General features: G+C 45.2%; 1 protein-coding gene across 1 annotated transcript in view; it reads right to left on the reverse strand.

The window, feature by feature from the left end:
* B4GALT5 (beta-1,4-galactosyltransferase 5) overlaps positions 1–17,396 on the reverse strand; it is a 75,077-nt gene extending 57,681 nt beyond the window's left edge. The window contains exon 1 of the mRNA XM_069547033.1: positions 17,073–17,396. Coding sequence (XP_069403134.1) covers positions 17,073–17,187 — 115 coding nt within the window. The 5' untranslated portion in view covers positions 17,188–17,396. The remainder of the gene's footprint in view (positions 1–17,072) is intronic.
* Positions 17,397–22,988: the final 5,592 nt, after the last annotated feature.

A 22,988-nucleotide genomic window follows, 5' to 3' on the forward strand; every position in this document is an offset into this window, starting at 1 on the left:
ATTTTATTTCTGTTTTGTAGAACCCAATCAAAGGAGGAGATATATCAAATATTACACTTTTCCATTAAATTAGCCACATTAAAACATTTAATAAAATCTGAGGTCCTTCTATCCTAACTTTATTAATAGTTTAGGAATGAGACTAAACTGATGTTATGTCACAAGGGCTAGAACTTCCCATCAAGTTTTCCACATGTTTTCTTCAGAGCTTTCAAGAGTCATCTGCCAGAAATAATCTTATATAAAGACGCTATGTTTAGTTAAAATGAGAGAAACAGAACTAACCAGGAAAAGATATTACAGCAAAGAGATGGTACAAGATTATTCCAGCACAAACACTCAAAGCATTCATTTAACTGCCGCCACCCTTATAACGTCAATTCTCTCAGCCTAGTAACTCCTAAGGTATAAAAATTTTAAATATCTGTTTGTGTATATAAAGGGAAGGAAACAATGAAATGAAAACACCTGGGATGAAAAGATGATTATGAATAAACTACGGTAAACTCCTTTATTATCCTTCAGTTCAGCTCAGTTCAGTTCAGTCGCGTCCGACTCTTTGCGACCCCATGAATCGCAGCACGCCAGGCCTCCCTGTCCATCACCAACTCCCGGAGTTCCCTCAGACTCACGTCCATCGAATCCGTGATGCCATCCAGCCATCTCATCCTCTGTCGTCCCCTTCTCCTCCTGCCCTCAATCCCTCCCAGCATCAGAGTCCTTTCCAATGAGTCAACTCTTCGCATGAGGTGGCCAAAGTACTGGAGTTTCAGCTTTAGCATCATTCCTTCCAAAGAAATCCCAGGGCTGATCTTTAGAATGGACTGGTTGGATCTCCTTGCAGTCCAAGGGACTCTCAAGAGTCTTCTTTAACACCACAGTTCAAACGCATCAATTCTTCAGCGCTCAGCTTTCTTCACAGTCCAACTCTCACATTCATACATGACCACAGGAAAAACCATAGCCTTGACTAGACGGACCTTAGTCAGCAAAGTAATGTCTCTGCTTTTGAATATGCTATCTAGGTTGGTGATAACTTTTCTTCCAAGGAGTAAGCATCTTTTAATTTCATGGCTGCAGTCACCATCTGCAGTGATTTTGGAGCCCAAAAAAACAAAGTCTGACACTGTTTCCACTGTTTCCCCATCTATTTCCCATGAAGTGATGGGACCGGATGCCATGATCTTCGTTTTCTGAATGTTGAGCTTTAAGCCAACTTTTTCACTCTCCTTAAAGTTGATTAAATAGCTCAAAAGTATTGCTCAACAGAACAAGGGTGGTAACATTTGTTAGATCCTAAAAGACATGATTCATTCTGGAATGCTTCTGATGACACAAGCTTACTAAAATAATCTACTGATGAGTTTGTTCAAAATTCACAATGAAGAGGCAGTTTTTCACACAAACAACAGAACCCAAAACTATGGCTTCACCTATGCTGACTGTTTTACTCTTTTAATGATAGAACTAATAAATTAATATAACTAATAATACAATTAAATCAGTGGTGGTGTTCGTGTGTGGTTACCGGGGAATGTTACTAAACACAAATCACAAAACCTGTGCCAACACAAGTCCTAAAAGTAGTATTTTTGCCATTCATTCCTTTGCAAGGTTGGCACCGGGCTTTGGTCAATCTCAGTTCAGTCACTCAGTCGTGTCTGACTCTTTGCAACCCATGAGATGCAGCACGCCAGGCCTCCCTGTCCATCACCATCTCCCGGAGTTCACTCAAACTCATGTTCATCGAGTCAGTGATGCCATCCAAGCCATCTCATCCTCTGTCGTCCCCTTCTCCTCCTGCCCCCAATCCCTCTCAGAATCAGGGTCTTTTCCAATGAGTCAACTCCTCGCATGAGGTAGCCAACGTATTAGAGTTTCAGCTTCAGCATCAGTCCTTCCAATGAACACCCAGGACTGATCTCCTTTAGGATGGACTGGTTGGATCTCCTTGCAGTCCAACGGACTCTCAAGAGTCTTCTCCAACACAACAGTTCAAAAGCATCAGTTCTTCGGTGCTCAGCTTTCTTCACAGTCCAACTCTCACATCCATACACGACCACTGGAAAAACCATAGCCTTGACTAGATGGACCTTTGTTGTCAAGGTAGTGTCTCTGCTTTTCAATATGCTATCTAGGTTGGTCACAGGCTTCCCTGGTGGCTCAGAGGATAAAGCGTCTGCCTGCAATGCAGGAGACCTGGGTTCGATCCCTGGGTTGGGAAGATCCCCTGGCGACGCAAATGGCAACCCACTCCAGTATTCTTGCCTGGAGAATCCTATGGACAGAGGAGCCTGGTGGGCTATAGTCCACGGGGTTGCAAAGAGTCGGACACGACTGAGTGACTTCACACACACACAGGTTGGTCACAACTTTCCTTCCAAGGAGTAAGCGTCTTTTAATTTCATGGCTGCACTCACCATCTGCAATGATTTTGGAGCCCCAAAAAATAAAGTCTGACACTGTTTCCACTGTTTTCCCATCTATTTCCCATTAAGCCAACCCCAAAAGTAACTCTTACCTAAAGTTAATTTCCCACAGTGCCAAATGAAATTCAATTAAATCCAAACCTTCTAATTCACACAGACCTGAAGATTTCTGGATACTTAAAAGTAGAATGAAAAAGCCAGGCATGCCAAGTCAACAACGAAACAGAAAAATCAAGCCAATACCAAAACCAAATGTTTCACTTCCTCCCACTCACATTCACACACTCTCTTTCTCTCTCTCTGGGATTCCAGTTGTCCCTTGCAGACAAAGCAAATGATGGGTGCCAGCCTAACACAAGTCAGCTCAAAAATAACCTTAGCAACAGAGGCAAGGTTATTCCCACCTTCCACCCATCAGCAAGACTAGATGCTTAGGAGTAACAGACTTACTTTTCATACCAACCATATGGACTTCCAATTTCAGAAAGGGTTTCTTCCTCATCGCTACTTGAAAGAAGTAAAATATAAAACAATTTCTCATTGCCTAGGCAAAAACTACCTCTCAAATTAAATACTGATGCACATACTCAAGACAAAAAGTATAGCTTTGATCACAAATTTGAAAAGTTTGTGAACAAACTTTTCAAAGTTTGAAAACACCAAAACCACTAACCTAAATATTTTTCTAATTCAAAATTAGAAACAATGCTCCTAGCAATATACAAGAAACTGTATCTACTTCTTCCTAAATCAGGACTGAGTGTTTTCCTATTTATCGATTTTTATTTTATCTTCATTTTTTTGGCCATGCCATGTGATTTGCAGGATCTTGGTTCCCCAACCAGGGATTGAACCCAGGCCCACAGCAGTTAAAGTGCTGAGTCTTTACCACTGAACTACCAGGGAATTCCCTGTTTATCATTTTTTCATCTAGATTTCAAGTTAAGGAACAAGACAAACCATTAATACATTCATTTGTGATTTGCAAGTTCGAAGCATTATCCTACACATACTATGTAAGATACAAAGTACCTCAAAGGGTTAAAATCCATATTGAATCTCAAATAGGTAAAACTTTAGAACCCCTACTTGTCATCGGCCCACAAACCAGCACCCAGCCACACCCCCCAAATCAAAATCAAACATCTGACTGAACTGGGCAAATTAATCTGCAACTGAGCTAGGAATCATACTTTCTATTACAATTAATATCTTTACTAATCCATTGTTTTCATTTGATCCTTTTTAATTCTTCACCTTGAAGTCTTAATAGCACAACAAGCCCAAATGAGCAGAGAATCAGCTAATTGTACTTTTCAGGACCTCAGATCTGTCCACCTCCACCTTACTTATCAATTTAACAAACAGTATTTATTGAGAACCTACTTTCCTGATGGCTCAGACAGTAAGGAATCTGCCTGCAATGTTAAGAGACCCAGGTTCAATCCCTGGGTCGGGAAGATCCCCTGGAGGAGGGTATAGCAACCCACTCCAGTGTTCTTGCTTGGAGAACTCCATGGATGGGTTACAGTTCATGGGGATGCAGAGGATCGGTCACAACTGAGCAACTAACACTACGGTGTGCCAAACCAACGCTCTAGGCAGGGATACAACAGTGAACAAGAAAAATGAGGCCCATGCATGTGACACTGAATTACAGATCCAAGGACAGGCAGGAGGAGTATTTGCCGTCAGCCAGAGAAACGCTTAAGCAAAGAGCCTAGTCCACGCTGGAAACCAGGCAGGAAGTCCATGGGGCTGGAGGAAGAGAACAGGCATAAATGAAACTGAGGAGGAAGGTAGAGGCCAGACCACAAAAATTTTTCTAAGCTACCATAGGGAGACTGAACTTTATCCTGAAAGCCCTAAAAGCTCTGAAGGGTAGAAGAAAGACTGATCCTTATCTGACAAATGCTCTCTGAGAACTTTCTCTCTATGGCACCGAGAAAGTACCAGACTTCTGTTCTAAAACTGATACTTCCAGGTGGAAAGGAAGAGGCCTCAGCATATAAACACATCCTCCCTCTGCTGGTCGAGAGCATCTAAGAAACTTCATTATTAAGAAACTTCAGTCACTGCTCCCCACCATCGCCGACTCTGTTCAGGAGATAAACATCAGAAACATTCCATGTTTAAATAGAAACACCCCCGGGGGCTCAGGGGGAAAGAATCTACCTGCAATGCAGGAGATGCGGTCTTGATCCCTGGGTCAGGAAGATCCCCTGGAGTAAGAAATGGCAACCCATTCCAGGATTCTTGCCTGGGAAATCTTATGAACAGAGGAGCCTGGTGGGGCTACAGTCCATGGGGTCACAAAAGAGTCTGGTGTGACTTAGTCACTAAAGAATAACAAATATAAACACCACCAAAAACAGGTACAACCAATGGGCCCAGGCGGGGGTGGGTGGTGGCGGGGAGGGTGTTAAGAAATGTAATGTGTCTTTCTTCATGAATTTCTTTAAAAATTTTGCTGCCTTAAATATCTACAATAAAATATATCCACTATTGGCAATTAAGGAATGGTAACATCAACTGATCCTCAATTAAACACGTCCTCTGGGAATATAAAAATCACTCAAAATTCTGAAAAGCTTTTACTAAAATGAAGCCATGCTCCCTTGTTGAAGACTTAAAAGTAACAGAGCTATGGTGTTCAGATTATCCATCACTGTACCCCCAGACCTAGCACACAGTAAGGAGTTAACACAGAGATTAAGTTAGCTTTAAGAAAACAGCCAAACCAAACGAACGCAAAGTCAAGTTTGTAAATTTCTTCTTTTATTACAGGCTCCAAAACACAAAAATTTCCCAAGAACCCATCTGTTTTAAGTCACTATCATTATCACTCACATTTGGATCAGTATACTGGAAACTCAGCTGATACCAGGAAAAAAAAAAAAAATCGAAGTGCCAAATTTTACTATGTCACTGTTGCAGAAGTCCAGCAGGTTTTACATGTTAGACTCTTCTATTTCCTCATTCTTTAACATTCTCTTCATTTTCTGATAATATAAAGGAAACCAGAAAGAAAGAAATCACGTGTTCCTATCACACACCTCCTAGTCAGCCAGGCCGCCCTCCTGGCAGGTCGTTCGTCATCACCGCCTGCCATCCTGTGCCTGTGCCAGGGACTGGGGAAACAGTGCTCTCCTGAATAAAGAATTATTGGTATTCAAACAATCAGAAGGGAAAAAAAAAATCACACTTAACATCAAACTCAAAGCCATGCATTACCATGGCTCTAAGCATCACTACGTATTAAACAGCAAAGCATGAAAAGTGCTGGTTAATCCAGATCCGAGGCCAACAAAATGCCAAGTGATATTTACTTTTCAGTGTCATCAAAATCAACATAGGCTTTCATTTCTGTATGGAAGAAAGAGTGAGCCCAGTGTTTCATGGACTATGCTCATCAATCTATAATACTTTCTAAATTTCTCTTCTAAATCTTATGTGTAACCACTAAACTGTACTGTCCCCAACACCAAAAATTTGGTGTTCTAACATCTGGCCCTGTCTTACATGGATTTTCGGAGAACTGCGATTCGAAACAGAAAATACTTAAATGCAAGTGACATTTCAGTCCTACTGAGCAAAATAATCGGCAAACATCAGAAAGATTTAGATTCCCCCCCTTTATCAGAAGAGTCATAGGACTCTTCAAATACTTGAAATATCAAATGGAATCTGCAGAGCGTGTCAGCTTTGGCAAAGAGAGTAATCATTTTAAAGACCAAGAATCAGAAATCAAGAAACGAAGATCAAACTTAAACAAGAGGGGGAAAAGAAAGTAAGAGACAGATAAACCAAAAAACCTTGCCTCCTGCTTTCTCAAAAATCAGCTCAATTGCTCGTGAAAGGTTTCCGTAAGTTACTGACAGGCTGCCTATGGAAACCCTTCCCGAGCAAAAAATAAATAAATAAAAAAGAAATGGGTACAATGTAGGGAGCAAAAGTTAAGTCATAAAACTGACCAAGCAGTATATTTCTTTCTTAAAGTAAAAAGTAAAAATATAAATAAACTGAATCTCATTAAAGTTAAAAGCTTTTGCATATTGAATGACACCTACCAATAGAGTACAAAGACAACACACAGGATGGGAGAAAATACTTGCAAATCATGTATCTGTAATGGTTAAATATTTTAACAATATAAAGAGCTCTTAACAATAGACAATCCAATATAAGGAGGGTAAAAGAAAAAAACGGGTAAAAGGAAAAATAAATAAATAAACAAAAAGGGTAAGGGAACCTGAACAGACCTTTCACTAAACAAGATATACAAATAGCCAATAAGGTAATTCCCTGGTGGTCCAGTGGCTAGGACTCTGTGCTCCCGATACAGGGGGGCTGGGTTCGATCCCTGGTCAGGGAACTAGTTCCCACGTGCCACAACTAAGACTATGCAGCCAAATAAATAAAAATAAATATTTTTTTAAAAATAGCCAATAAACACATGCAAAGATGCTCGACCTCATTACTCACTCGAGCTACCATTTCACACCTATGGGGATGTCTTACACTTAAAAAAATACACACTCAGAAAGCAAGTGTTGGCTGCAAGGCTGGAGAAAAGGCACTGGGGAAAGTTCAGCAGCTCCGCAAAGAATGAAACAGAATTACCCTTGTACTGTTACTGTTTAGTTGCTACGTCATGTCCAACTCTTTTGTGACCATGCAATGTAACCCGCCAGGCTCCTCTGTCCATGGAATTTTCCAGGCAAGGATACTGGAGTGAGTTGCCATTTCTAACTCTCCAGGGGATCTTCCTGACCCAGGGGTCAAACCCACATCTCTTGCTTGGCAGGCAGATTCTTTACCACTGAGCCACCTGGGAAGCCCTAGAATTACCATAGGACCCAGCCATTCCACTCCCAGGTAAATACTCCAAGAATTGAAAGCAGGGACTCGAACAGATCCGTGTGTGCCAACACCTGCAGCAGTGCTATTTACAACAGCCAGAAGGTGGAAGCAACTCAGGTGTTTGTCAACAGATGAGAAAACAAAACGGGGTGGTTCACATGATGGAACAGTATTCACACACAAAAAGAATACAGTTCTGACACATGCTATTCTAGGAATGAACCAGCAAACATTCTGCCAAGTGAGCAGGGAAGACTCTAAGGGACAGATAGCGGGCAACTCCGCTTACACGAGGCACCGCAGATTAGCAGCTGGGGGCTGGGCCAGTGGACGAGGAGTTATTGCTTAATGGGAAGCAAATTTCTGTTTGGGGCAACAGAAATTTTTGGAAATAGTGGTCCCGGTTGCTTAACATTGTGCATGCAATTAATGCCACTGAATTGCACATCTAAATTACCAAAATACACGGCAAATTTCATGCCAGAAACATTTTACCACAGAGAAATAGCAAGGGGGAAAAAAAAGGACAGAGTTGTTTCGGGCAAAGTGAATACCAAAATCACAAAATCACTGAATAATTTAAATTGGTGTCTCTTCTCAAACTCCCTCCCCTCAACCCCGTTAAAACTCAAAATAAGGATTAACTGAAGAAGCGACTCTTTCCCCAGGTTAAACACAATCCAAAAACAAAGAGGCTAGTTTGACCACACAACAGTTTCTCCATTCATTTCAATTAATATTTAAGTGCATCTCGTGTGCTAAACACAAGGACAGGACAACCCAGAGAACCTCCCTATCGTGACTCCACAGATTATGAAGATATGGAGAGAATGAGTTTCTCTTTAAAAGTTAAATGATTAAACGGGTTTATTTAAAATACAAAGATTTACAATAGGTACGTCGAGAATCCTGAGGTCAGTCTACCATCACCTCTGGCCCACCTGGTTTAACTTTCCTAAATTGGCAATTGGTTTTTTTTTTTCCATTTTTCTGCAAGAGAATAAAGGATTATTTGTTTTAAACTACACAAACAAGACCACAACACAACATTTAAGAAAATCCTATTTTCTGGCCTTTAAAAGCCAATAGTCTACCAATCAGAAAATACTGATAAACATCACAATCGTGAGTATAATTTAAGCTTAGTGCTTAAAAAGCACACCTCCTCACAATGGGGCAACTAGCAGTTCCCAACACCTGAAAATTAAGCAAAAAGTTTAAGTGTCTATTAATCATACTTTTAGGACCACTTGGGGTGAAAAAAATTCCTTCTCCATGGATATTTAAATGTTTTACAGCTCTTTAATAAAAATAATAAACTGCTGTGCTGCTGTGCTCACTAGCACACTTCTAGGTGAAGTTTTAAAGCACGACACTGAACTGTCCTACAATCTAGACGTCCCTGTACGTGACACTCCACAACATTTTTCATCATTATAATCACGCTACTAATCGCCTCAGAGAACTGTTCATAATTGATGATGGTAACTAAGGTACTTCAGAACAATGACCAGCTTTCCTTCTAGTCATGGCTAAGTACCTGGGTATCTCTCTCTGTCACCTGGGAAGGAGGCGGAACACTACTCATAGTCTAATAATTACTCACTCAAACTAACAAAAGGGGTGGGAAGGGGTGGAATCTGAGAAGAGACACCACTTTAAATTATTCAGTGTGATTCCCAGGCTTGGGATCAGTAGGAGGTATGAATGCTCTTCGCTATAAGCCACAATATTAAAAAGAATTACTGGGTCAAAATGTAATATTCATTTTTCATTTAACATCCAATTACCTAGAGGACTGAAGATGGAGCAGAAACTAATGAGTCCAGGGCTCCATTTCATGTTTAAAAGCAAAAGTGTGAAGCTAGAGGGGAAAAAAACTGATTTAGCAGATTAAAACTTAAAAGGATTACCCAGGAGACAAAAAGGGGGAAAAGAAAGAAAGAAGATTAAAAAAAAAAAAAAAAAAAGCTGTACCATCCCAAAGGTATTTCCATAGAATTCTTTAGGGTTTTTTCCCTTTGACCATTCTTTGTCACAATGATTTCAAAGACAGACTTTGGTGCAAACATTTCTAAGTCTTATTTTCAGGGCAGATGTCCTCATGATGGTTACACACTTACAACCATGTCTGATGGTTACACACTGACACTTCACAGAATTTCACTAAAGGTGGGAAACCAAGTGAATGAGTGGTCTGAACTTTTTAATTAATAAATGGGGTATCTTTACTTGACAGAACTCATCTCAGAACTATGGAACTTCGGGTCTAAGAGGGACCCTGGCATCTGTACTTGAGTTCACTGCTTCAGTTTATAGATGGGAAAACTGAAATAAAGGCTTCCATCTAGTTATTGGTCAAGTCGGACTGGTGCCCCACCCTCCTCTGAGTTTAGCACTAGCATTAGGCCAAGAGGACATGTCCTATGGTAGGACATCTCCTATGGTTATAACAAAATATAACAATTCTGAGCCTATCCACTGTTGTGCCAAGCCCCCTTCCATGCATATTCCACTCAATTCTCACAGCAACCCTGAGGAAGATGGTATACTCCATCGGGCAGATGGGAAAACTGAAAATCGTTTGCCTGCTCAGTCAGAGTTGACTCAAATCCAGGTCTGATTGATGTCTAACAGTTAACTCCAGTGTTAGTCGAGTCCGACTCTTTGTGACCCCATGGGCTGTACCCGCCAGGCTCCTCTGTCCACGGAATTCTCCAGGCCAGAATACTGGAGTGGGTAGCCATGCCCTTCTCCAGGGGATCTTCCCAACCCAGGGATCAAACCCGGGTCTCCTTCATCGGAGGCAGATTCTTTGCTGTCTGAGCCTCTAGTTCACCTTCATCCTATGGCCCTTACCTCGGCCTAGAGGGTCTTGGCGGCCTGACCCCTACCGTCTTTCTAAGCTCACTTCCTACCACTTCCTGTCATTATAAAAATGCAGTCAACCTTCACTAGGGGTTCTGCCTCAGGGCCTTCACATATGCGTGACACCCCCATCACCACCCTAATCTCCAGACCTGAGAGTGGCCAGTTCTACCCTTCAAGTCAAATATTACCTCTTTAATGAAGCTGTCCCTAACCACTCAGTCTAAAATAGACCCTCAGTTACTCCTACCACTATCCAAAATTATCTTGCATATTGGCCCGTCTCCCCAACAGAATAAAAGCACCACAAAGGGGAAAAACGTCCCACCAGAATGAAAGCACCAGGATGGCAGAAATGTTCCTCCTTACTCATTTCTAGACTGCCCAATACCCAAGAATATCTGACAAGAGGGGCAGCAATCCAAAGACACTACTTATTCAATCAGTGAATGAATGCCTATATCTGAACCTCCACCTCATCAACAGCTAGTATCACAGAATTTAGAGGTTGATTAGCTGGTTGTGGTGGTTCACTTGCTAAGTCATGTCCAATTCTTGCAACCCCATGGACTGTAGCCTGCCAGGCTCCTCTCTCCATGAGATTCTCCAGGCAAGAATACTGGAGTGGGTTGCCATTTTCTTCTCCAGGGGATCTTCCCAACCTGGGAATCAAACCTGGCTCTCTGCATTGTAGGCAGTTTCTTTACTGACTGAGCTACAAGGGAAGCATCAGTTGATTACATTACGTACTATCTTCAATTTTTCTCTAGGTGTTTCTCATGATTAACCTTATCTTTTCAATCGAATGTTATGTGCCTCAGGGATATTTTGTAATTCTCAACTTTGGACAACTTAATGACTCAATCTGGGCTTAAAAAGCAGTCAAAAATCTGGAAGCTAAAGAATAACTCAAACCAGTCCACCCTAAAGGAAATCAGCCCTGAATATTCATTGGAAGGACTGATGTTGAAGCTGAAACTCCAATACTTTGGCCACCTGATGTGAAGAACTGACTCATCTGAAAAGACCCCAATGCTGGGAAAGACTGCAGGCGGGAGAAGGGGACGACAGAGGATGAGATGGTTGGATAGCATCACTGACTTCAATGGACATGAGTGTGAGTAAACTCCAGGAGTTGGTGATGGACCGGGAGGCCTGGTGTGCTGCAGTCCCTGGGGTCACAAAGAGTCGGACACGACTGAGCAACTGAACTGAACAGAACTGAAAGAATAACTGCTCTTTCACTTATAGTGTACACAGGCCTGCCTCTTTTTATCTCCTTGAACGTCTTTGAAGCCAACACCCAATCTGTTTGCTTCTGTTTAACCTTCTGCTTCTGATTAGCCTTCAACTCCGGGAGCTGGTGATGGACAGGGGGGCCTGGCATGCTGCAGTCCATGGAGGTCGCAAAGGGCCAGACATGACTGAGTGACTGAACTGAACTGAACCTTCATCTTGACTAATGTTAACCACTAGTTGTCTCTCTCATTCTCTGGCAGGCCTCTGCAGCATCACAGTGCCTGCCTACTTCTCACTTGCTGAAGTTCTATTTGCTTTGTTGTGCATCTGGATGTGCACAACATATCTTCCATGATCTAAAAAGCTGCTGGGACTTCCGTGGTGGTCCAATAATTAAAACTTTGCCTTCCAATGCCGGGGATGCGGGTTTGATCGCTGGTCAGAGAGCTAAGATGATCCCACATGCTTCATGGCCAAACAACCAAAAGGTAGAACAGAAGCAAGGTTGCAACAAATTCAATAAAGACTTTAAGAATGGTCCACACCAGAAAAATCTTTAAAAAAATAAAAGCTGCAAAATTAGTGTTAAGTCACTCAGTTGTGTCCAACTTTTGGACCCCATAGACTGTAGCCTGCCAGGCTCCTCTGTCCATGGGATTCTCCAGGCAATGATACTGGAGTGGGTAGCCATTCCCTTTCTCCAAGGGAACCTTCTCGACCCAAGGATCAAACCCAGGTCTCCTACACTGCAGGCAGATTCTCACGGAAGCAAGTAAGTCAGCAGGCAGCACTTCAGCTTCTGTGGCTTTGGTGTTCCACAGTCTTGGAGAGCTCTAAAGAGCCGTGGCCACACAAGGAGACCCTCCTTCCTGCCATATTATAGGCAGCTCCCACTGGCCTGTCAAGCTCACTGGGGGAAATGTCAGGGTCGGAGCAGAATTAGCTACTGGTTGGAGTATTGAGGCCCTGGAATGGCAACCGATACTGTCTGAACACTGCTTCCCAAGTCTGTCTGGGACCAGCACATTTTCACTGATCAAGAGACTTCAACTTCAAACCTAAGACTTTGTTTCCAACATAGCAAACTTCTGCAGGAAGACATAAAATATTACCAAAATCCTGGTCAAATGTGCTGCTGTTCAGTTTTATAACCTCAATCTGCTCTCCAAATGTGCTTTCCTTCTAAGAAGACTGATACAATGTAATACTCAGAGGAAATATCTGAGTGAACCAGCCACTGGGGAGAAGCAGGTCCTTTAACAGGGTGGTGCCTTTTAATTCTCTAAATAACCCACATTCACAGTGCCTATTTCACTCCAGAAAAGCTCAGGAACTAAGTGCACCCAAGCATTTTGAGGCCACCTGCATGTGAGGAAGAACAACAATTTTCATACTACACTTAGGAGGGGATCTGAAATTTTCCTGGGGTTACTAGAAAAGGTTGCATTTGATTATATAAAACATGTATCTTACCTAAAATCTTAGGTCCAAATCTCATATAGAATGCACATGAATTATCAACTTTCTATACAAAAAAACTCACTAGAAGTTTGGCTAAGACGCAGTTCTTGTTTTTCAAACAGCTTTGTTTTGTGGCCAAGGATAAGATCAAAGAATCAAGGGAACTTGCTCAAGGTCATCTGGTCAAATCAGGTGGGACTGAAATGACTGATTTCTGCCTTCCAAAAGCCAACCATACATCAAACTTGTCTTGGAACTAAGCAGGCCCAAAGGGAAAAATCACTCCTCCTTTCTTTTCCTCAATAATCAAAAGCAAAATTAAACAGAGGAACTTTAATAAAATGTCCTCAGTATATAAACTACTGCTCTAACAACGCACAGGCATGTCTCAAATTCAGTAACTGAAACGATTTGCAAACGTGCGTAACTGCTGTAACAACCTTCCCGTGTGACAGCACCATAAACTTCATAAGAGTTTAAAAATCAGCCCTTCAAATGTACATCCATAAATAGTTCACTTATCTTCTAAAAGACCCGGTCAGACTGGAACAGAGGTACTCTGAGCTCTCGGATTTTTTCTAAGTTAAAAGATCATAAATAAGTCCAAAGTTCTCTCCAGAATTCTGAAAGGAACAGGGATATTTCAACAGTGCAGGTGAAACAAGTGATGAAATCAACAGTAACCACTCAGGCTGCAGGGGCGAGGGGGCTACAGAGAAGAGGCACCTATGCACTTTCCTAACCACATTCCTTTCCTCTTCCTTTTTCAAAACCCCCACCTCCTGGACACTTCTGCCCCATCCTTTTCATTTCTACTTTTAAGCTGCTGATGTTAAAACACTACTTTTGATTTAATAACAAAAACATAATGGCCAACGGAGCCGTATTTTTAAATTACTTAAACCGGATCAGCATGGGGATATCAAAGTAGCTAAGAGCACTCTGTATTTGTTACAAACACATTATAGCCCTATTTAGTGATCCTCCTCACATCCAATTTTCTAAGTCAAATGGTACCAGGAACCCCCATTTCAGATGACCCCCCAGCCCAGGAAAATTTCCCTTCACTCTCAGACTATATGGGTCACTGATATTGAGAGCCAGCGTTAGATCTCAAAAATATCAACAATAGTTATGCTGAAACTGTAGCTGGGCTATATTACATGTGAGCAACTTTAAAATATTTATAACTAATGTGATTTTTCTCACATCTCAAATTCAAGTCTGCCTATTTCCAAGTATAGCTGTAACACACTCTTGGATTAAGGACTTCCCTTTAACCCTCGAGCACAACGTGGCCACAGGGTATACAAAGCAAACCAAAAGCAGGACTGGAAAAATTAAACCTGGAAGGAAATACAAGTCTCATACTTCCCGTTATGCCAGAACACAGAATTGTCATTAGTTGAAAATGTATTAGGTTGAGCTATATCAAACTGCCGACATACAACTGATTTTGACCTGCAAAAATGGAAATTTCACATGAATATCATCTAATATTATTTTCTAAGCTATTTTAATAATTGTCTCAAATAAAGTCTTCACAGCCCAAGGCATATAAAAAGCTTCTCTTTCTCTAGTTTGCCTTAACCTTTTGAAAAGATTTGCCACTCTGTCCAAAGCTGATTTTAAAAAATTAAGTCGGTTAACAGGAAAGCCAAGATAAAGAAAACTACCAAACTCCTCAATGTGAGAATCCGAAAACCACTCCACATCCTTCCCACCACTCCCCTTTTCCAACTAACAGAAGTTGAATCCTAATTTGATCTGCCCTTTAGAAGACTTATACTTAAGGAGAAATTAGTGACTATTTCAGTGATTTCCATCTTTTTCAGTTACCAGTGAGGTAGGAATTGAAGTGTGGTAGAGCCCATTGCTTTACACTGGGGTTCCAGTGACCTAAAAATCTACCTCCGAAGATTTTTAATTAAGTTGATAAGTTCCATTTTGTTTCAGAATCTCTCTTTGCTTCTAATCTCTCTAATCAACAGGGTGATTACCAACCCAGTGGGATATATTTTTCCATTTAGACATAGTTGATATATGCACCAACACCAGGAGAAAACCTGTTCCTTTCACAAAAGGGCTTATGGCTCCAAGATTGCCTCTGGGTTCAAATCGATCATTTTACACTCATTTTTATTAGAGACTAATATCCAATATGCTAATGAACTCTTTTCTCAATTAATTCCCCTAATTACTCACCTGTTCTTATTCTGCCCAAATTCCTACCTCACCAGGCCACCCACAGTTCCTTCCCAGAGGGAGATGATTCTCCTAAAACACCAACTGTCACAGCAACCTGATGTTACCTGTTCTATTTTCGAGATCGAGTTTGCAGTTCAAATCATCAATATTAACCAAATGAAATATGCTCTTCAAAAAAAAAAATCAGGAAAGAATCTTATGCTGTATCTGGAAATATCTCTCTTCAGCTAGTTCAGTGTTGACAGGTCAACAAAAAGGCACTAATCATTACTTCAATCCTAAAGGGTTTTTCTCTAGTTAAACCATCAACCCTTTCCTAACATCCAAATAATCCAGACTCTTTAGAGCAAAACTGCCCCACCTCCAACAGCATCTTCTGATCATTTCTCACCTTTCATGCCAAGTCAGGCAAATACAAACCTTCCATCTACTCTCTTCTTTCTCAAAAGCTACATACAATAGCTGTTTCTTTTAAAACTCTCCAAGCATCAAGTACAATGGTAAGTACCTTAAAAGGGTATTTATCTACTTCCAGCTTTAAAACCCTACGAGGTTTTTTCATCCTAATGCACACCCCCATTTTACAGAGGAGAAAAGCTGAGGCTAAGTAACTTGCTCAAGGTCATACTGGGCAGGGACCACAATCCAAGTCTGACCTCCAAGTTCCCTGACCTTAACCCTCACGCTGCTACTTCCTCTGGTATCTTTCTTCTCCTCCCTGATGTCTGCTCTGTGGTCTTAGACAGCCTTTACTTGGGCAGGGCTCAGTTTCTCCAGAGCTGCCTTTCCTTTAAAGGCTAAGCCTTTGAGAGAAGAATCAGCATCCATTCCATCTTTTCTCCACGCTCCTCCTTCCCACCTGCACCATTTCCCCAAGGCCCTCGTCACAGCCCCTCCTCTAGGGCCGTCCACCCCCGCCCCGACCCCAGAACAGGTCCCCTTCTACCCTTAACGCCAGAGAGGCCAGAAGTGAAAGAAGGGAAGAAAGGAAGAGGCCACAACAGCACCCCTTCCCCCAAGACTTCAGCTGAGAAGAAACTGGCTGAGGACCAGAGAGGGGTGGTGAGGGCTGGGGAAAGATAGGCAGGAGGGCGGGGAGCGGGAATGACAAGGGTGTGCCCTTGGGGGTAGGCGGGGCAGGGGAGGGGATGGAGTGGCGGCGTGGGACGCTCCGGGGCTTGCAGATTGAATGGGGGGGTGGAACTCGGGGGGAGCGGGAGGATGGCCCCCGGCGAGGAAAGGGATCTGGCCATTCGGAGGAGGATGTGTGCGTTGGGGCGGAGGACCAGGAGGAGGATGTAACCCGGGAAAGTGGAGGGAAGAAAGGGCGGGGGGGGTGGGGGGGAGCGAGCAGGAAACGGTAGAGTCGCCGGCGAGCGGAGAGAAGGATGGATGGGAACCGGGATGGTGGGACTCCGGGAGACCCCAGCACCCGGGCTCCGCGGGGAGGGGCGGGCGGGCTGCGGGGGGGGTTCGAGGTCCGCGGAATGCCGGGAACCGGGGCTGGAGGAGACCCCGGGGCGGGAGCTCTCGAGGCGAGCAGCGGGAAGTGGGGGTTCTGGGGAGGCCAGGGCCAGAACAGGGGGCGTCCCAGCACGAAGAGGGTGTGTGTGTGTGTGTGTGTGTGTGTGTGTGTGTGTCGGTGTGTGTGTGCGCGCGCGCGAAGGCACCGTAGGGTTAGCGCGGGGAGATGGGGCTGAAGGAGGGCAGGGGGTGGGCGGGAGGCTGACGGGGGGATGGGGGCTCCGGAGCCCGTCGGGGTTCAGAGGGCGGGAAGGTCCTGATCCCCCGAGGGCCCGGCGTGTGGCGGGGGGAGGGGGGGTCTCCCGAGGATCGGGCCGGATTCCCCCTGGTCTTCCTAGCGCCAGGCTCCGAGTCGCCTCCCAGCCGGGTGTCCTCCGAAAGCCGGGGTCCCCCGGGGCGGGGCGGTGGGTTCCCGGAGTTCCCCCCCCCAGGAGATCAGAACGGCACCCCCCACCCCGGGGCCCCGGATCCCGCTCCTACCTATACCCGGCGCCACATAGACGAAGTAGAGCAGCGAAGACGACAGCGAGAAGAAGAAGAGCGCGGCGAGCAGCGAGCGGCGCGGCAGCCGCAGCAGCCCCCGGCGGACGCGCATGCTGCAGCCGGGCCGCCGCTCGGGCGCCGGGCCGGGCCTGCTCCCGCCGCTCCCCGTCCGCCGCCTCCCGGGCCGCCGCCGCCGCCGCCGCCGCCGCGCGGGCCTTGGCCTCCGCCTCCCCGGCCTCGCCGGCCACCTCTTGCCGCCGCCGCGCCCTCCCAGCCGCCGGCCGCCGCGGGCCCGGCCACATGAAGCGGGCGGGGGCCTGAGCGGCCCGGCGGAGAGCGCAGCGGCGGGGGCGGGGCGGGGCGGGCCGCGGGGGCGGGCCGGGGGCGGGGCCAGCGCCGCCGGGCACCGTCGCAAAAGACCCGCGCGCGCGCTCACCGCGCGCTCCCCACGCCGTGCGGCCCCCCGCGGCGGCCCGCGGGGAACGTCGCCAAATGGCGACAGCCCCTCTCACCGGAACGGCCGCCGCCCTGGATTTTGGGGAGCGTCGCTGAAGTGCCCGTCGGACGCCCCCAACCTGGGAGCCCAGGGCAGTCTGCAATGTCTGACGTTGGTCACCCACTGCGACAGGAGAGTAGGGATTGTAGGCACGGGGGCTAAGTACACACTTTCATTCAATCATCCATTCGGTTTACCGTTTATTGCAAGTCAGACGGGTGAGTGAGCATGTCTTGGCGCTCGGGATGCTACATAGGACAAAACAGGCAAAATCTCTCTCAAATGGGAGGAGAAAAGAAAGATCAATTCATAATGTCAGGTACTGATAAGTGATGTGAACACAATAAAATAGGAGAATATGTTTGAGGGGGACTAACGTCAGGGAAGCCCTCCCTAAGGAGTCAAATCAAAGGGTGAACAGCAGTTGCCAAAGCCCTGAGGTTAAAAAAGCTTGATCTGACCCCAGGTTGACTCAAGACCAGCATGGATAAAATCCAAGGACAGGTTGTAGCTCTGGGCAGATTCCACATCCCAAAGACTCCTAAGGAGCTTAATGATAACAGTCATCAAAGGGAAGACTTGCCTTTCAGAGACACTGGCCTTTACTTACCTCATTAATTCACCCCCAACAACCTTGAGATGTGTGCTCTTATTATTCCTATTGTACAAATGAAGAGTGAGGCTCCTGGATGGAGAAGCAATCCACCCAAGCCTTGCAGTAAGGGATTAAATAAAAAATGACTCAGACTTCCCTGATGGGACAGTGGTTACGAATCCACCTACCAATGCAGGGGACATAGGTTTGATCCCTGGTTCAGGAAGGTCCCACGTGCTGTGGGGTAATTACGCCCGTCCGTGCACAACAACTGCTGAGCCCGCACCCTAAAACCACAGCAGTAAGAAGCCCCATCTCGCCGCAACTAGAGAAAGCCCGCATAAGCCAGAAATGAATAAATAAATAAAATCTTTTAAAAATGATCCATCCCTCAAGGTACCCTTGACCAGTGAAAGTGAAGTCGCTCAGTCGTGTCCGACTCCTAGCGACCCCATGGACTGCAGCCCACCAGGCTCCTCCGTCCATGGGATTTGCCAGGCAAGAGTACTGGAGTGGGTTGCCATTGCCTTCTCCACCTTTGACCAGTAGATTGTAGATTTTAAGTGCCTCAGCATTCCATCTGGACCCTAGTTCCTATCCTGAAGACAAATTGGTATCCTCCTGTGTGGGATAGTATGCGGCCATATCCAAGCAATGCTTTACTATCAGTGTCAGGGCAAAGTAGAACCTGCCTCAGCCTCAGTGGGCCGCTAGCTGAACTGCAGAGCCAAGTATCCCCTTGGAATGCCAGAGCAGTCAGAGGAAGAAAAGACTTTGCAGGGATTCTGTGAAAACCAACAGTTATCCTGCTTTGTATTCCTAAAGTGGTTTATACTTTTCACAGTGTTTCTTTGGCTCTTTAAATGAGGGCTCTAGAGTCAGACTGTCCTGGTTCATTGACTCCTGTCTCCTGCATTCTTAGCTGAACATAACCTTAGGCAAGTTACTTAACCTCTCTGCCTCTCTGCAAAATGGTGGATATTATCAGTAAGGACTGCATCAGATTGTTGTGAGAATTAGAGTAATACATGCACACTAGTTCTCAGCTGAGCAATACCCCTGAGAAATTGGATGAGAGAGAAGAGGCTTGAACAACAAAAAAGAAAAGCAAACATTTTGACTCGGACAGAAGTGAATTCAAATCTTAACTTGGTCTCAACTGGCTGTGTGACCTTGAGCAAGTCACTTCACCCTTTGAGCCTCTATTCACTACCTGTGAAATGGGCCCAGTGGATGCCCATCCTATAGGGATGTACTGCAGGGTAAGTGAGATACAGAGGTGAGGCCTTAGATCAGAAATCTCAAACTAACTGGAATAATCTGACCTGCCATTTCTTTTGTTTGGACCATGCAATGCTGCCTCCCTCCTAACTCTGTCTTTAATGAATGTTTACAAACACACAGAAAAGTTCAAAGATTAGTACAAGGAACAACTGTACACTCTCCTCCTGGACTGTTCTTTTTCCAGATTTAAAAACAAATTTATTTGTATACAATTTGTAAATGTTACTTTCCATTTACAGTTATTACAAAATATTGGCTTTGTTCCCCATGTTGTACAATATACCTTTGAGTCTATCTTACATCCAGTAGTTTATTCGTCCCACTCCCTCATCCCTATATTGCCCCTCCCCCTATTTTTTCAGATTTATCTATATTCACATGTAGTTTTTTTTTTCTGAATTATTTTAGTTGCTGCCTTATTGGTACTTCATGCTTCAGTACTTCCACAGGAAATCCTAAGAAAAAGTACATTTTCCTACATAACCACAAAAATATTACACCTAAGAAAATGATCAGTTATACTACAGTGAACTGTAATATCCAGTCCATTCCCAAATTTGGACAGGGAAGCCTGGTGTGCTGCAGTCCGTGGGGCTGCAAAGATGTGGACATGACTTAGCAACTGGACAACAACAGTAATTCCCAAATTTCCCCCTGGGTTTAAAAAATATCTTTGGGACCTCCCTGGTGATCCAGTGGTTAAGACTCCACACTTCCACTGCAGGGGCCATGGATTCATTCTGGATACTAAGATCACACTTGCCCCACGGTGCAGCCAAAGAGAAAGAAAGAAGGAAATAGCTAGAAGATATGCCAATGGCCAATAAGCACATGAAAAGATGCTTGCATTTATTTGTCATCTGAAAAATGCAGATTAAAACCACACCTTGATACAACATTGGCTGCTGGTTCAGAGGAAAAAAGGGAACGTCTAGGGCCGAGCCTGGAGGAAGTGTACCTTGAATGGCAGAGCAGGAAATTGTGACTCTGCCAAGGAGTCAGAGAGGTTGGAGGCTGGGTGTTCTGGAAGCTGAGGGAAGAGGTGCCCCTGCATTTGTGAGTGGAATCAATAACCATCCTTGGATTAATCCTTTGGAACCCGTCCCTGCATCATTGCATGTTGGTAAATGATACTCATAGGACTGACTTCCTCAGAATGCTGCTAGGTGGAAAGATCTCAGGGACTTGAGTACCTCTAACCATGCTGGGACAGGGAAAAAGAGGGTCTGGCCTCTCTGTGGGCTTCCCAAGTGGTGCTAGTGGTAAAGAACCTGCCTGCCAATGCAGGAGACATTAGATCCCTGGGTCGGGAAGATCCCCTGGAGGAGGAAATGGCAACCCACTCCAGTATTCCAGTATTGCCTGGAGAATCCCATGGACAGAGGAGCCTGATGGTGTATGATCCATGGGGTTGCAAAGAGTCAGATCCAAAACGGGCTCCAGTTAGGAAGTGAGTGGCAGGGATCTAGCTGACTCAGAACAAGTGTCCTCCACAGATGGATTCCCTTACCATCTATCTCTACCCTAGCCTAGGTGGGCAAGGAATTCCCCTGTTCCCCGTGAAAAGAGATAGGGAGACCCTCCCACATCTGGACTATATACTGATGACCAATCTCCACCCAGATTCATCTGAAATAACAGAGCATTGATTGGTTACTTTTGCAAATGGAAGGAGGGGGGAAAGATGGTAAAATCTTTCCTCCACACCTCCTTTCATCTCCAAGTCAGGTTTCCAACTCACTCAAGCATTCATTCATTCATTCACTATCCAGTCTCTGTGTCAAACAAGCTCACTGCTTTCTGGTCTCTGCTCACATGTTACCTCCTCCAAGAGATTTTCCTCTAAAATATTTTTCTTCTCGCACCCAGAACTCTTTATCTCCTTACCCAGTTTCTTTTTCTTCATGTTAATTTTCATCCTTGACACCACATGTATGTCTTTATTTGCTCCTTTTCTTGGAACATAAGCTCCATGAGGTCAGAGATTTTGTTTCATTCTCTGCTGAATCTTTGCACCCAGCACAGGGCCTGGCACACAGCGTGCGTCAGCACTCAGTCGTGTCCGACTCTTTGGGACCCCATGGACTATACAGCCCACCAGGCTTCTCTGTCCATGGGGTTTGCCAGGGAAGAATACTGGAGTGGATTGCCATTTCTTCCTCCAGGGGATCTGCCCGACCCAGGGATCGAACCCTTTGTCTCCTGTGCCTCCTGCAGGCAGATTTACCCGATGAGCCACTTCCCTGGTGGCTCAGACGGTAAAAGCACCTGCTTGCATTTCGGGCGACACGGGTTCAGTCCCTGGGTTGCAAAGATCCTCTGGAGAAGGAAATGGCAACCCACTCCAATATTCTTGCCTGGAAAATTCCATGGATGGAGGAACCTCATAGGCTACAGTCCATGTCCCGAAGAGTTGGACATGACTGAGCAATTTCACTTTCCAATGGGTAGGTGCTCAATAATTGTTGAAGGAGGGCTGAATTAATAGCAGATGTGCAAAGAACGCATCTGGGCATGACGAATGCACAAGTGACTAAGAGAAGGTGCCTGCAGCCGGTGGCGGTGGACAGGACAGTGAGTAACTGCAGCACGATGCAGGACTCCCACAACAGCAGTCTGGGGAGGTGGCCTGTGAGATTCTAGGTGGCCTTTGAAAGGGAGTTGAGACCTACTTGCTCGAGGGGCAGGGAGGGGAGGCCAGCCTGCCTGGAGCAGCTGGTTCCTCCAAGGAAAATGGGCCCTGACCCTGTAGCTCAGCAGAGGCCTCGGAGTCAGAAAGATCTTGTGACCAACCAGTTCTGCCTCTTTTTGACCCTGACTGCATGACCTTAGCAAGTCATTGTACCTCTCAGAGCCTCCACGTCCACGTCTGTAAAATGAGAATCTTAGCTCCTTCTTCCTGGGGTTGCTGTGAGGATTTGAGAGAGTGTCTGTTAAGAGTCTGGCGTGTCGCAGGCTCTCAGTCAATGGGAACTGTCCTGTTCTTACAGTCCTGTACTTTTTTTTCTGTGGGCCATAGGGAGCCCTTGAAGGTTTTGGAGGAAAGGAGTGACCTAAAGAAAGGTGGAGGGCGGTGGGGCCTGGGGGTCCCTGGAGAAATTCCAGGAGAGTGTCAGTTGGGCCTCACATGCTAGTGTCTGACTCTTTGCGACCCCATGGACTGTAGCCTATCAGGCTCCTCCATCCATGAAATTTTCCAGGCAAGAGTGCTGGAGTGGATTGCCATTTCCTCCTCCAGGGGATCTTCCCGACCCAGGAATCGAACCCAGGTCTCCCACATTGCAGGCAGACGCTTTACCGTCTGAGCCAGCCAGAAATAGCACCATGCCCTCCCCAACCCCTCAAGCTCTCCTGTTCCAGGCACCTGCCCTGAGGAAACCATTGCCTAATCCATAAATACTAATCACCAGTGGCGTGATAACATTACACAGCGGTGACAGCTGAGTTCACCCTCCCAGGGGCAGTGAGTAGATAAAGATCGCTGACATGTCCTAACTGCTTTCCAGGCCCCAGGAGTCTTGGCATCGATTACTTGTGG

This window comes from Ovis canadensis, chromosome 13, assembly GCF_042477335.2.
Source record: "Ovis canadensis isolate MfBH-ARS-UI-01 breed Bighorn chromosome 13, ARS-UI_OviCan_v2, whole genome shotgun sequence".
NCBI classification, from domain to species: domain Eukaryota; kingdom Metazoa; phylum Chordata; class Mammalia; order Artiodactyla; family Bovidae; genus Ovis; species Ovis canadensis.